Source organism: Schistocerca americana, chromosome 8 (assembly GCF_021461395.2).
Source record: "Schistocerca americana isolate TAMUIC-IGC-003095 chromosome 8, iqSchAmer2.1, whole genome shotgun sequence".
In the NCBI taxonomy this organism is placed as follows: domain Eukaryota; kingdom Metazoa; phylum Arthropoda; class Insecta; order Orthoptera; family Acrididae; genus Schistocerca; species Schistocerca americana.
In genome coordinates, this window is record NC_060126.1 from 143812635 (window position 1) to 143829190 (window position 16556).

At 44.2% G+C, this 16556-nt stretch overlaps 1 protein-coding gene across 1 annotated transcript in view; it reads left to right on the forward strand.

Annotated features, from left to right (window-relative positions):
- The window catches only part of LOC124545632, a 602686-nt gene that overhangs the window by 20002 nt on the left and 566128 nt on the right, over positions 1-16556 (forward strand). The window contains exon 2 of the mRNA XM_047124578.1: positions 7497-7743. Within this exon, the coding sequence (XP_046980534.1) occupies positions 7497-7743 (247 nt within the window). The remainder of the gene's footprint in view (positions 1-7496; positions 7744-16556) is intronic.

The window sequence follows — 16556 nt, forward strand, 5'->3', positions numbered from 1 at the left end:
TTGTCCCTCACCATTGTTTACAGCCGTGGTGTCATATCATCATTCCAGTTCATAGCCTTACAAACAGCTATATCAACTATGTGTTCCAGTTGCTTGATTCCATTTGTGACTCATTGATATATTAGTCATAGGAAACTTACGTTTTTTTTCGTTTTCTGAAGAAAACAGTTTTCCATTTCAGGGTGTTTGAAAGATGTTGCCGAATTTAGCAGTGCTTTGAGAACTTATCGAGACCTGTTTGAATATTCGTGCAAATTTTTTCAGACAATTCTTGAGTGTAGGAAGATGCATCATCTGCAGAAGTTGTACTTTTTACCGACATACAAAATCTTTTGAAAACGCAGTGATATAATGTTACTTATGTTTTTAAAGTTGACGTTTAAACTTTTAGCAAAAATATTTGAGAAATGCGCTAAAATTTAAACGCAAGGCAGCCGGAATTGACTTTTACAGAGTAAACAGGGCGAAACGGTGCTTTCATGCCACGCATCGACAGTGTATCAAAGTTTTCTAGTATTTACTTTTTTCCATGAAAGCTGCCCACTTAATCAAGAGCAGTAGTACACACATTTGGATTATTTTCTCTAGGCCTTTTCTGATACTCTGGAAATCCAAATGTAGTTCCATTTACAACAATCTGTATAGCAGAGCCAAGAAGGAATACGTTTTATCTCACAAGTGTAGGACTACCCTTTAGCTGCACACAACGCCGAAGTTTGGTATGACAGCGCCACTTTATGAGTTTACAGAGCAGTAGCTGATTCCAGCCGCCTTACCGTTCAATTTCAGCACATTTTTGAATATTTTTTTAAAAGTACCAACACCGACCTTAACGAGCTTTTCTTCAGTATACTCGTATTTTCAAGAGTTTTCGAATGACGTTAGAAAATACGTTCTTCCATTTCTACCTTTACAAGTACATAATTACTGTGCAGTTAATACTTAGGTGCTTGGCAGAGGGTTCACAGAACCACTGTCAGACTATTTCTCGACACTCTCTAATAACACTTGGAAAAAATGAACACCTAAATCCTTCTGTGCGAGGTATGATTTCTCTTATTTTATTACGATATATATTTCACACTATGAAGATAAGAATGAACAAAATATGTTAGCCTTTGGAGGAGACGGTTGATGATTGTAGTTCCGTGAAAACATGTTGCTGCAACGAAAAACGCCTTTGTCTTAATGATTGCCACCTCCATTTCGTCTGTCACGTCCTTGACTCTCTCTCCCCTATATCGCGATAATGCAAAGCGACCTGCCTTCTCTGAATATTTTCGATAACTTCATCGATCCTGTGTGGTAAGGATCCTTTACCGCGCAGCAGTACACCAAATGAGAACTGACAGGCATAGTATAGACAGTCTCTTTAGTAGACATGTTGCGTCTTGTAAGTGTTCCGCTAGTAAAGCGCAATCTTTGGTTCGCCTTCCCCACAACATGTTCTATGTGAGTAGTTATCCAAAGAGAGTTAAAGGCCAAAGTATGCTGACGTTAGCACAAGCCGCTGATGGGTGGAGATTTCAATTTACCAAATATAGACTGGGACACTCAGATGATTAGGACGGGTGGTAGGGACAGAGTATCGAGTGACATTATACTGAGTGCACTATCCGAAAATTTCCTCGGGCAATTAAACAGAGAACTGACTCGTGGAGATAACGTCTAGGACCTACTGATAACAAACAGACCCGAACTTTTCGACTATGTAAGCGCAGAACAGATAATCAATGATCATAAGGCCGTTGCAGCAGCCCTGAATATGGAAGTAAGTAGGAATATAAACAAAGGAAGGAAGGTTTATCTGTTTAGCAAGAGTAATAGGAGGCAGATTTCAGACTACCTAACAGATCAAAACGAAAATTTCTGTTCCGACACTGACAATGTTGAGTGTTTATGGAAAAAGTTCACGGCAATCGTAAAATGCATTATAGACAGGTACGTGCCGAGTAAAACTGTGAGGGACAGGAAAAACCCACCGTGGTCCAACAACAAGGTTAGGAAACTACAGCGAAAGCAAAGAGAGCTTCACTGCAAATTTAAACGCAGCCAAAACCTCTCAGACAAACAGAAGCTAAACAAAGTTAGCGTAAGGAGGGCTATGCATGAAGCGTTCAGTGAATTGGAAAGTAAAACTCTATGTATCGACTTGACAGAAAATCCTAAGAAGTTCTGGTCTTACGTTAAATCAGTAAGTGGATCGAAACAGCATATCCAAACCTCTGGAATGATAATGGCATTGAAGCAGAGGATGACACGAGTAAAGCTGAAACACTAAACACCTTTTTCCAAAGCTGTTTCACAGAGGAAGACCGCACTGCAGTTCCTTCTCTAAATCCTCGCACGAACGAAAAAAATGACTGACATCGAAATAAGTGTCCAAGGAACAGAAAAGCAACTGAAATCACTCAACAGAGGAAAGTCCACTGGACCTGACGGGGTACCAATTCGATTCTACACAGAGTACGCGAAAGAACTTGCCCCCCTTCTAACAGCCGTGTACCGCAATTCTCTAGAGGAACAGAAGGTTCCAAATGATTGGAAAAGAGCATAGGTAGTTCTAGTTTTCAAGAAGGATCGTCGATCAGATGCGCAAAACTATAGGCCTATATCTCTGACGTCTATCTGCTGTAGAATTTTAGATCATGTTTTTTGCTCGCGTATCATGTCATTTCTGGAAACCCAGAATCTACTCTGTAGGAATCAACATGGATTCCGGAAACAGCGATCGTGTGAGACCCTACTCGCTTTATTTGTTCATGAGATCCAGAAAATATTAGATACGGGCTCCCAGGTAGATGCCATTTTCCTTGACTTCCGGAAGGCGTTCGATACAGCTCCGCACTGTCGCCTGATAAACAAAGTAAGAGCCTACGGAATATCAGACCAGCTGTGTGGATGGATTGAAGAGTTATTAGTAAACAGAACACAGCATGTTGTTCTCAATGGAGAGACGTCTACAGACGTTAAAGTAACCTCTGTCGTGCCACAGGGGACTGTTATGGGACCATTGCTTTTCGCAATATACAGGGTGAGTCACCTAACGTTACCGCTGGATATATTTCGTAAACCACATCAAATACTGACATACCGATTCCACAGACCGAACCTGAGGAGAGGGGCTAGTGTAATTGTTTAACACAACCCATACAAAAATGCAAGGAAGTGTGTTTTTTAACACAAACCTACGTTTTTTTAAAATGTAACCACGTTAATTTTGTTAGCACATCTGAACATATAAACAAATACGTAATCAGTGCCGTTTGTTGCATTGTAAAATGTTAATTACATCCGGAGATATTGTAACCTAAAGTTGACGCTTGAGTACCACTCCTCCGCTGTTCGATCGTGTGTATCGGAGAGCACTGCAACATACATCGCGTTTCTACAGAATGATCTGCCAACGTTGCTCGAAAATGTCCCACTGGAAACGCGTCGACGTATGTGGTATCAGCATGATGGTGCACCTGCACATTCCGCAATTAACACTAGGCTGACCCTTGACAGGATGTTAGACGGGCGTTTCATAGGACGTGGAGGACGCATAAATTGGCCAGCCCGTTCTCCTGATCTTACACCTCTGGACTTCTTTCTGTGGGGTACGTTAAAGGAGAATGTGTACCGTGATGTGCCTACAACCCCAGAGGATATGAAACAACGTATTGTGGCAGCCTGCGGCGACATTACACCAGATGTACTGCGGCGTGTACGACACTCATTACGTCAGAGATTGCAATTGTGTGCAGCAAATGATGGCCACCACATTGAACATCTATTGGCCTGACATGTTGGGACACACTCTATTCCACTCCGTAATTGAAAACGGAAACCACGTGTGTACGTGTACCTCACCCCTCATGGTAATGTACATGTGCGTCAGTGAAAAAGACCAATAAAAATGTGTTAGCACGTGGACGTAATGTGCTGTTCCAGTCTGTTCTGTACCTTAGGTCCATCACCGTTCCCTTTGGATTCCTACGTAATTCGGTGCTCTGCGATACACACGATCGAACAGCGGAGAAGTGGTACTCAAGCGTCAAATTTAGGTTACAATATCTCCGGATGTAATTAACATTTTACATTGCAACAAACGGCACTGATTACGTATTTGTTTATATGTTCAGATGTGCTAACAAAACTAACGGGGTTCCATTTAAAAAACGTAGGTTTGTGTTAAAAAACATACTTCCGTGCATTTTTGTATGGTTTGTACTAAACAATTACACTAGCCCCTCTCCTCACGTTCGGTCTGTGGAATCGGTTCGTCAGTATTTGATGTGGTTTACGAAATATATCCAGCGGTAACGTTAGGTGACTCACCCTGTATATAAATGACCTAGTAGATAGTGTCGGAAGTTCCATGCGGCTTTTCGCGGATGATGCTGTAGTATACAGAGAAGTTGCAGCATTAGAAAATTGCAGCGAAATGCAGGAGGATCTGCAGCGGATAGGCACTTGGTGCAGGGAGTGGCAACTGACCCTTAGCATTGACAAATGCAATGTATTGCGAATACATAGAAAGAAGGAACCTTTATTGTATGATTATATGACAGCGGAACAAACACTGGTAGCAGTTACTTCTGTAAAATATCTGGGAGTATGCGTACGGAACGATATGAAGTGGAATGATCATATAAAATTAATTGTTGGTAAGGCGGGTGCCAAGTTGAGATTCATTGGGAGAGTCCTTAGAAAATGTAGTCCATCAACAAAGGAGGTGGCTTACAAAACACCAGGTCGGGTTGGCAGAGGAGACAGAAAAGATCCAAAGAAGAGCGGCACGTTTCGTCACAGGGTTATTTGGTAAGCGTGATAGCGTTACGGAGATGTTTAGCAAACTCAAGTGGCAGACTCTGCAAAAGAGGCCCCCCGCATCGCGATGTAGCCTGCTGTCCAGGTTTCGAGAGGGTGCGTTTCTGGATGAGGTATCGAATATATTGCTTCCCCCTACTTACACCTCCCGAGGAGATCACGATTGTAAAATTAGAGAGATTCGAGCGCTCACGGAGGCTTTCCGGCAGTCGTTCTTCCCGCAAAGCATACGCGACTGGAACAGGAAAGGGAGGTAATGACAGTGGCACGTAAATTGCCCTCCGCCACACACCGTTGGGTGGCTTGCGGAGTATAAATGTAGATGTAGATGTAGATGTAGCGTAAGGACATCTACATCTACATCTACACCTATACTCCGCGAGCCACCTTGCGGTGTGTGGCGGAGGGTACTTATTGTACCACTATCTGATCCCCCCTTCCCTGTTCCATTCACGAATTGTGCGTGGGAAGAACGACTGCTTGTAAGTCTCCGTATTTGCTCTAATTTCTCGGATCTTTTCGTTGTGATCATTACGCGAGATATATGTGGGCGGTAGTAATATGTTGCCCATCTCTTCCCGGAATGTGCTCTCTCGTAATTTCGATAATAAACCTCTCCGTATTGCGTAACGCCTTTCTTGAAGTGTCCGCCACTGGAGCTTGTTCAGCATCTCCGTAACGCTCTCGCGCTGACTAAATGTCCCCATGACGAATCGCGCTGCTTTTCGCTGGATCATGTCTATCTCTTCTATTAATCCAACCTGGTAAGGGTCCCATACTGATGAGCAATACTCAAGAATCGGACGAACAAGCGTTTTGTAAGCTACTTCTTTCGTCGATGAGTCACATTTTCTTAGAATTCTTCCTATGAATCTCAACCTGGCGCCTGCTTTTCCCACTATTTGTTTTATGTGATCATTCCACTTCAGATCGCTCCGGATAGTAACTCCTAAGTATTTTACGGTCGTTACCGCATCCAATGATTTACCACCTATGGCATAATCGTACTGGAATGGATTTCTGCCCCTATGTATGCGCATTATATTACATTTATCTACGTTTAGGGAAAGCTGCCAGCTGTCGCACCATGCATTAATCCTCTGCAGGTCCTCCTGGAGTACGTACGAGTCTTCTGATGTTGCTACTTTCTTGTAGACAACCGTGTCATCTGCAAATAGCCTCACGGAGCTACCGATGTTGTCAACTAAGTCATTTATGTATATTGTAAACAATAAAGGTCCTATCACGCTTCCCTGCGGTACTCCCGAAATTACCTCTACATCTGCAGATTTTGAACCGTTAAGAATGACATGTTGTGTTCTTTCTTCTAGGAAATCCTGAATCCAATCACAAACCTGGTCCGATATTCCGTGCGCTCGTATTTTTTTCACTAAACGTAAGTGCGGAACCGTATCAAATGCCTTCCTGAAGTCCAGGAATACGGCATCAATCTGCTCGCCAGTGTCTACGGCACTGTGAATTTCTTGGGCAAATAGGGCGAGCTGAGTTTCACATGATCTCTGTTTGCGGAATCCATGTTGGTTATGATGAAGGAGATTTGTATTATCTAAGAACGTCATAATACGAGAACACAAAACATGTTCCATTATTCTACAACAGATTGACGTAAGCGAAATAGGCCTATAATTATTCGCATCTGATTTATGACCTTTCTTGAAAATGGGAACGACCTGCGCTTTCTTCCAGTCGCTAGGTACTTTACGTTCTTCCAGCGATCTACGATAAATTGCTGATAGAAAGGGGGCAAGTTCTTTAGCATAATCACTGTAGAATCTTAAGGGTATCTCGTCTGGTCCGGATGCTTTTCCGCTACTAAGTGATAGCAGTTGTTTTTCAATTCCGATATCGTTTATTTCAATATTTTCCATTTTGGCGTCCGTGCGACGGCTGAAGTCAGGGACCGTGTTACGATTTTCCGCAGTGAAACAGTTTCGGAACACTGAATTCAGTATTTCTGCCTTTCTTCGGTCGTCCTCTGTTTCGGTGCCACCGTGGTCAACGAGTGACTGAATAGGGGATTTAGATCCGCTTACCGATTTTACATATGACCAAAACTTTTTAGGGTTCTTGTTTAGATTGTTTGCCAATGTTTTATGTTCGAATTCGTTGAATGCTTCTCTCATTGCTCTCTTTACGCTCTTTTTCGCTTCGTTCAGCTTTTCCTTATCAGCTATGATTCGACTACTCTTAAACCTATGATGAAGCTTTCTTTGTTTCCGTAGTACCTTTCGTACATAATTGTTATACCACGGTGGATCTTTCCCCTCGCTTTGGACCTTAGTCGGTACGAACTTATCTAAGGCGTACTGGACGATGTTTCTGAATTTTTTCCATTTTTGTTCCACATCCTCTTCCTCAGAAATGAACGTTTGATGGTGGTCACTCAGATATTCTGCGATTTGTGCCCTATCACTCTTGTTAAGCAAATATATTTTCCTTCCTTTCTTGGCATTTCTTATTACACTTGTAGTCATTGATGCAACCACTGACTTATGATCACTGATACCCTCTTCTACATTCACGGAGTCGAAAAGTTCCGGTCTATTTGTTGCTATGTTAATGTTACATATTTGGGCGGGTTTCATACTTCTACAACTGGTATATAAAACATGAGCAGCAGGAGTCGCACATCGGTTAAGGAAGTGATGTGCGTTGCGCAGGTGAAGCGCAACATCAGCCGCATCCGCAGCAACGTGACGGCGGACCTGTGGCGGCTGACGGACGGCCCGCCGGTGCTGCACCAGGAGAACTGGACCCGGGCGGTGGTGAAGCGGCTGCAGGTGTTTGAGCACGAGCTGGTGCGCTGCGTGAAGCGGGACGGCTGGGACGGCACCGAGGACGAGAAGGCCGTCCAGTGGACGCTCATCGGCGCCCTCTTCTACTCCATCATCGTCATCACCACCATCGGTGAGTACCGCCGCGGTGCCTCACACTCCCTGGCACAGTATCGTCTCGCCGGTGTTAGGCTGTGCCCAGATATTGATGCCAACTACTGGCTAGCTATTCCAGACACTCTGCATCATTGCATGTTTTTGGGACACAGATATCCCCTTCATGGGTCACGCTCGTGACACGCTCCAACTACTCAGAAGTGATATCAGAATCACGTGTCACTCGTTCCTACCATGGTTGACAGCTTCGGAGACACCATACTGATTTCGTCGTATTTTGTACACTACTGGCCATTAAAATTGCTATACCAAGAAGAAATGCAGATCATAAACGGGTATTCATTGGACAAATATATTATACTAGAACTGACATATGATTACATTTTCTCGCAACTGGGGTGCATAGATACTGAGAAATCAGTACCCAGAACAACCACCTCTGGCCGTAATAACGGCCTTGATACGCCTGAGCATTGTGTCAAACAGAGCTTGGATGACGTGTACAGGCACAACTGCTCATGCAGCTTCAACGCGATACCACAGTTCATCAAGAGTAATGACTGGCGTATTGTAATGAGCCAGTTGCTCGGCCACCATTGACCAGATGTTTTCAGTTGGTGAGAGATCTGGAGAATGTGCTGACCAGGGCAGCAGTCGAACATTTTCTGTATCCAGAAAGGCCCGTACACGACCTGCAACATGCGGTCGTGCATTGTCCTGCTGAAATGTAGGGTTTCGCAGGGATCGAATGAAGGGCAGAGCTACGGGTCGTAACACATCTGAAATGTAACGTCCACTGTTCAAAGTGCCGTCAATGTGAACAAGAGGTGATCGAGACGTGTAACCAATGGCACCCCATACCATCACGCCAGGTGATATGCCAGTATGGCGATGACGAATACACACTTCCAACGTGCGTTCACCGCGATGTCGCCAAACATGGATGCGACCATCATGATGCTGTAGACAGAACCTGGATTGATCCGAAAAAATGACGTTTTGCCATTCGTGCATCCAGGTTCGTCGTTGAGTACACCATCGCAGGCGCTCCTGTCTGTAATGCAGCGTCAAGGGTAACCGCAGCCGTGGTCTCCGAGCTGATAGTGCATGCTGCTGCAAACGTCGTCGAACTGTTCGTGCAGATGGTTGTTGTCTTGTAAACGTCTCCATCTGTTGACTCAGGGATCGAGACGTGGCTGCACGATCCGTTACAGCCATCGTTACAGCCACGCGGATAAGATGTCTGTCATCTCAACTGCTAGTGATACGAGGCCGTTGGGATCCAGCACGGCGTTCCATATTACCCTCCTGAACCCACGGATTCCATATTCTGCTAACAGTCATTGGATCTCGACCAACGCGAGCAGCAACATCGCGATACGATAAACCGCAATCGCGATAGGGTACACTCCGACCTTTATCAAAGCCGGAAACGTGATGGTACGCATTTCTCCTCCTTACACGAGGCATCACAATAACGTTTCACCACGCAACGCCGGTCAACTGCTGTTTCTGTACGAGAAATCGTTTGGAAACTTTCCTCATGTCAGCACGTTGTAGGTGTCGCCACCTGCGCCAACCTTGTGTGAATGCTGTGAAAAGCTAATCAATTGCATATCACAGCATCTTGTTCCTGTCGGTTAAATTTCGCGTCTGTAGCACGTCATCTTCGTGGTGATCATTATCAAAGTTTCGCATTTTCTGAAAAACGAAGTATCAATAAGTGACAATGAGCTACGAGGAAACGGAAAAAATGACAGATATTCATCAGTTTTCTGATTAAGGTGACAACCTAACGACGGTATGTGTTACAACTCAGCCTGTCATTCGACTAATAATTCATAGTTAACGTTCATTGGCTTCAGACTATTACATTCCATTTAAATCTGTAATTACACTGCATATCAATCTGTCACCACATTTGAGTTCTAACCATGTTTCTTAAATCTCAGTTACACATAGCCGAAGCTGCGTGGAGCACTCAATTGAGTACTCATAGGTCTTTACAAATCTTTGTACAATAAGTGAGTGAGATTAAATTCATGAAAAAAAAAAAAAAGCACCCCTGCCCTGGCGTACGGGACTACAAGTCCCACCGCCACACCTTCACCCGCCCATGTTAGGCAAAATTTTTCTGCCTGACTCATGTAGTACTATCACCGTCAGAGGGTGGTACGGGACCACAAGTCCCACCGCCACATCTCCAAAGCGAATTGCAGTGACGGAGTCACTGCCCTGTGGAAATTTACTGCCTCACCAACACAGTTAGACCGCAATAGACCGGTGACGCTGTATTGCAACATATCACCCCGGACTACAAGTCCATTTAAAAAAAAAAAAAAAAAAAAAAAAAAAAAAATCATGAAAAGACAAGTTACAGACGAATGTCACCAGATGGTTTTAGTCACAGACTCAGATGCCTTCCTTATAACATTATGAAACGTTACCCAATCGTCACACTTTCTACCAGAGATACTGATGCACGGCCTGTTGCTAACACTCAGGTCACTGATACTGCTGTTCGCAATGGACGAGAAGCGGCAAGTGCTTCTGCTTTGTGCTGGGTACTTACGTACTTACCGACCTGTGGTGCAGCTTCTGTACTTGTGAGACTGCTGCTGAGTGATAATATGTTACGGAAAACATGGAAGAGAGACAATATTAGCTCCAAAACGTGTCGGTACCAGTCTTCTGGAGTTACCAGGAATATAAAGGAGAATGTAATGGCTGTTGTGTCTCTTAACAGGTACATGTAGCCAAAAGGAGATGGTACGATAAGGAGAGAATTGACGCAGTAGTTGGTATTTTATGTAAACACTAATACATCGTCTGATCAAAACTATTCGGACAGCTATTAGTGGACATTAATTTGGGGTATGTTCACCCTCCCCCTTTATGACGGCATGACCTCTGCAGGGGACAATTTCAACGAGGTGTCTGAAAGTGCATGGAGGAATGACAGCCAACTCTTTCTCAAGAGCCAAAACAAGAGTAGATAGTAACATTTGACGTTCAGTCTGGAACGAAGTCAACATTTTAACTCATTCCAGAGGTGTTCTATTGGGTCCAAGCCGGGACTTTGGGCAGGTCAATCCATTCCAGCAATGTTACTGTCCGCAAACCATTGCTTCAGAGGTGCTGCTTTATAGCAGGGTGCGTCGTCATGCTGAAACAAACACCCATCACTCCTAAACTGTTCCTCTATTGTACACAATGCACAAAGCTGTAAAACGTGTTCATATCACCTGCATTTAGCGTTTTCGTAAGCGCAATATGTCGCCACAAAGTAATCACGAAAAACCATCATGTTAATTAGCAAGTCCAATGTGACACTGGAGCTTTGTTTCATGAGGATGGATTTCCTGTCTATGTCAGTGTCAACTCCGTCACTGCATGTGAGGACGGCTTTGGAGTAGGCAGGAGAGTGTGTCTCTGCTAGTTTTATTCAACTGGGTCAGCTGTTCCAAATCTTTCTTAGGCCAATACCCCTGAGTGCAATCAGACATTAACTAGTATCTCCGTGTCTCTTCCCCACCCCCGCCGTCTGTTACCCCCCCTCCCCCCCTCCCTCAGGTTATCACCAAATTAAGCACCTAACTAACTGTAGAATGAAGGGCTTTTCTTAGAACATTTCTATTCTTAAAATGATGAAAGATGAGTTATATTTAGTTTGTGTGTGTGTGTGTGTGTGTGTGTGTGTGTGTGTGTGTGTGTGTGTGTGTGAGGGGGGGGGGGGGGGAGGGGCGGAGGGTTAGATTAAATGGCAAAGCAATTCATGGTACATTGCAAGTGCTACCCGCAACTCCTTCTCAGATAAAATGCTAACTATTCACTGTGAGGGGAGACATTTGTTACAAAACATACTTCATCTGCTTTAGTCTCTTCACTTCGGCACTTCCTTGACCTGCACACTGCAACCCCATTTAAAATAAACGAACTTAACATGTAATCACTATGCTTAGTCTTCACAAGTCCTTACTTCCGAATTGGCACAAATTGGAAGACATTAGGCTGTTAATGCTTTGTGTCAGACCACAACTATAATAGTAATTAATAATAATAATAATAATAATGTACACACAACTATAGATCTGTTTCGAAGCGAGTAATAAAACAATTTCTATACTACTGCGGGTACTATTTACTATTTGGAGAAGACATTTTCTTGAGATATTTAACATTTGTTACGTATATGTTTCACTTTTATCATCAGCGTTGTACGAGAGAAAGCACAACATTTGTGTGTCGCGAGTGAGCTATATGAGGAACCTGTAGCCTTCACTGCATTAATGCTACTAATCGAGAAAAATTAATAATCAGTATTAGCGTCTTATAAAACTGTGGTAATAATAACGATATTTTGAAAATAATTTAATTTCATGTCTGAAATAGAATAGAATGGTTGAAAATTTGATTTTACCCCTCAGGGGGTTATTGCCCCCACGTTGGGAACCACTAATCTAGGCAGAGTGTCTCTGCCTGTAAAACATAGTCTCCACAGCCATCTTTAAAGAGGAGGCTGTCCTGATATCACCCACTGCTTTTTTGAGGTGGGGGCGACGGGGTCTTCCAAGCTCTTGGGTTAACTATTCCATTGCAGTGACAACTCCAGGGCGGGCCCCAAGAAAAAAAGTGTATTCTTTTGTGAGAGCGTGGCCATGAAGCAGATTTGAACAAAACAGCTTTTCTTTCCTTTTAACGGTCGACGCCATTTTGGGACCCTTTTTAATAACATGCTTTGCAGGTATTACACATTTATTCTGGTCTTATCGTCTGATGGTCCCACACTTTCGCGATACTTAGGTGGGCCTAGAATCTGGAATTGATTTATTAGGCAAATACGCTTATTAATTTTTTAAATCACTTAATATGCATTCATGTTTGTGACCATTGGATTCGTAATTTCCCCTGCCGTGTGGATCTGCGAGTGGATTTTAATGTAATTCATCATATCTGTGCCGAGCACTGTTGGCAAGCTGGGTGCACTCAGCCCTTGTGAGGCCAATTGTGGAGCTACTTGACTGAGCAGTAGCGGCTCTGGTCACGAAAGCTGACAACCGCTGGGACAGCGGTGTGCTGATTACATGTCGCACCATAACTGCATTCCGTGACGCCTATTGCTGAGAATGGCACGGTGGTTGGTCAGCACCATTGACCTTTCCGACTCCTGTTCGGTCAGAGTTTGAGTTTTTTTTTTTTAGTTATATCTGTACTCTCTCTTTCTGTGGGATGGATGCAGTGGCTACTAGCGCCTCTCCAGGTGTGTGGGAGGTATTATGTGGCATCGTCTTCTGAAACTGCCATGCAACATACACTGAAGAGCCAAAGATACTGGTACACCGGCGTAATATCGTGTAGAGCTTCCCGCGAGCAGGAAGAAGTGCTACAACACGACGTGGCACGGACTCGACTAATGTCTGAAGTAGTGCTGGAGGGAAATGACACCATGAATCCTACAGGGGTGTCAGTAAATCCGTAAGAATACTAGGGAGTGGAGAACTCTTCAGAACAGCACATTGAAAGGCATCCCAGGTATGCTCAATAATATTTATGTCTGGTGAGTAACGTATCCAGCGGAAGTGTTTAAACTCAGAAGAGTGTTCCTGGAGCTACTCTGTAGCAATTCTGGACGTGTGGAGTGTCGCATTGTCCTACTGGAATTGACCAAGTCCGTCGGATTGCACTATGGACATTAATGGATGCAGGTGATCAGACAGGATGCTTACGTACGTGTGACCTCTCAGAGTCGTATCTAGACCTATCAGGGGTCCCATATCACTCCAAATGCACACGTTCCGCACCATTAAGGAGCCTCCACCAGCTTGAAGAGTCCTCTGCTGACATCCAGGGTCCATGAATTCATGAGGTTGCCCCCATACCCATACATGTCCATCGTCCATCCAATTGAAACGAGACTCGTCCGACCAGGCAGCATGTTTCCAGTCATCAACAGTCCAATGTCGATGATGACGGGCCCAGGCGAGGAGTAAAGCTTTGTGTCGTGCAGTCATCACGGGTTTACAAGTGGGCCATCGGCTCCGAAACCCCATATCGATGATGTTTCGTTGAATGGTTCGCACGCTAGCAATCGTTGATGGTTCATCATTGAAATCCACAGCAGCAGGGTTGCACTTCTGTCATCTTAACGATTGTATTCAGTCGTCGTTGGTCCCGTTGTTGCAGGATCTTTATCCGACCGCAGCGATGTCGGAGATTTGATGTTTTACCTGATATTCACGGAACACTCGTGAAATGGTCGTACGTGAAAATCCCCACTTGATCGTTACGTCGGAGATGCTGTGTCCCATCCCTCATGCGCCGACTATAACACCACGTTCAAACTCACTATAAATCTTGGTAGCCTGCGATTGTAGCAGCAGTAGCCGATCTAACAACTGCGCTAGACACTTGTCTTATATAGGCGTTGCCGACCGTCGCGCCGTATTCTACCTGTTATACATATCTTTGTTTTTGAATACGCATGCCTACACCAGTTTCTTTGACGCTTCAGTATATTTCATAATGTTATGTGCACATCCCCATGGTCAATGTAATCGACCCTTTTATGCTGCCTCATGACTGCAGACAATATTCAATAATACCAGTCACTGTCCAGCTAATTACTTCATCTCTCCCCTTCCTTTTATTACAATTGGGTGCCTGTAGCAGTGAAAGTTTCCTAGCTGGCTTTGGAGACATAGAAGCTTACTTAAAAGGACGAGGGGGAGCTATAAACGTGTTCTGAGCTGAAAGCTGCCCTTCAGTGTTGGTAGACAGCGCAGAATTCTCCTCGACCAATCTCTGCACACCGCGTAGTCCAAGGACCAGCCTGTCTGTCATAAAACTCCGTTGTACGACGCCCAAATAAATATTTTGGGAAGATAATGTGTGTAGTCAGGTGCAGACGCCAGAACGGCAGAAGTGTAAGATCTGCTGTCATCCTGCAGTCTCACAGTCAGCACAAAAAAATGGCTAATTTAAAACCTTGCAGTGGGCTCTCTGATTGGTCCGCAATAATTATTTCTGTAATGCGTGCTTTCCCACGTGTACCTACATGTCATTGGATAGACGTGGTTTAAAAACCTGTCAAGCAGTGGGAGAGATTTGATACCTTCCGCCAAGTGCCAGATCATTATTGATTCAGCATGACAAAACCCGCTACAGTAGTAGTTTCTTTAACTTATTTACAGAATTATTATTGGACGGAACTCGCAAGGCCTGCTGTATCTGGCTGGCGAGACTCCTAGGCTGGTAGAAACAGCCTAATCTCAGAAAGTTAAGGCAGAGACCGATGAGTAAACAGATGCGGACAGACGATCGAAGAGTAAAGACTTGGTGTCATACGCCTGATGAGAGGAGACTTGGGATCGTACTGAAGCGTGTTTCCACTTTAGTACTCAATCCAGAGGGCGAGCTGGGCTCAGAATTTCCAGCCCTTTTCGCACATTCACGCTGTGTAAGAGTGCTAAGAATGAGCCGGCGATACAGTCACCGAACTGAAGGGGACACGAGGGTAGTAAACTTTCAGCAGGGGATAATTGCACAGATTTCACATTCGCAGCCGGCTAGTTCCTCCCAGTACAAACTTTGGCGATTCTACTGATGTTCGTACTTATTTTCCTCTGTTCTCTCTTTAAACCACTAATTTGCAGTCACTGGCCATATCCGTAAATTGTTGTTGTTGTTGTGGTCTTCAGTCCAGAGACTGGTTTGATGCAGCTGGCTCTGAGCACTATGGGACTTAACATCTGTGGTCATCAGTCCCCTAGAACTTAGAACTACTTAAACCTAACTAACCTAAGGACATCACACACATCCATGCCCGAGGCAGGATTCGAACCTGCGACCGTAGCAGTCGCGCGGTTCCGGACTGCGCGCCTAGAACCGCTAGACCACCGCTTTGATGCAGCTCTCCATGCTACTCTATCCTGTGCAAGCTTTTTCATCTCCCAGTACCTACTGCGACCTACAACCTTCTGAATCTCCTTAGTGTATTCATCTCTTGGTCTCCCTCTACGATTTATACTCTCCACTCCAATACTAAATTGGTGATCCCTTGATGCCTCAGAACATGTCCTACCGACCGATTCCTTCTTCTAGTCAAGTTGCGTCACAGATTTCTCTTCTCCCCAATTCTATTCAATACCTCCTCATTCGTTATGTGACCTACCCATCTAATCTTCAGCATTCTTCTGTAGCACCACATGTTTCACTTTCATATATGGCTACTCTCCATACAAATACATTCAGAAACGATTTCCTGACACTTGAATCCATACTCGATGTTAACAAATTTCTCTTCTTCAGAAACGCTTTCCTTGCCATTGCCAGTCTACATTTTATATCCTCTCTACTTCGACCATCATCAGTTATATTGCTCCCCAAATAGCAAAACTCATTTACTACTTTAAGTGTCTCATTTCCTAATGTAATTCCCTCAGCAACACCCGACTTAATTCGACTACATTCCATTATCCTCGTTTTGCTTTTGTTGATCTTCATCTTATATCCTCCTTTCAAGACACTATCCATTCCGTTCAACTCCTCTTCCGAGTCCTTTGCTGTCTCTGACAGAATTACAGTGTCATAGGCGAACCTCAAAGTTTTTATTTCTTCTCCATGAATTTTAATTCTACTCCGAATTTTTCTTTTTTTTTTTTCCTTTACTGCTTGCTCAAAATACAGATTGCATAACATCGGGGAGAAGCTACAACCGTGTCTGACTCCCTTCCTAACAACTGCTTCCCTTTCATGCCCCTCGACTCTTATACTGCCATCTGGTTTCTGTACAAATTGTAAATAGCCTTCCGCTCCCTGTATTTTACCCCT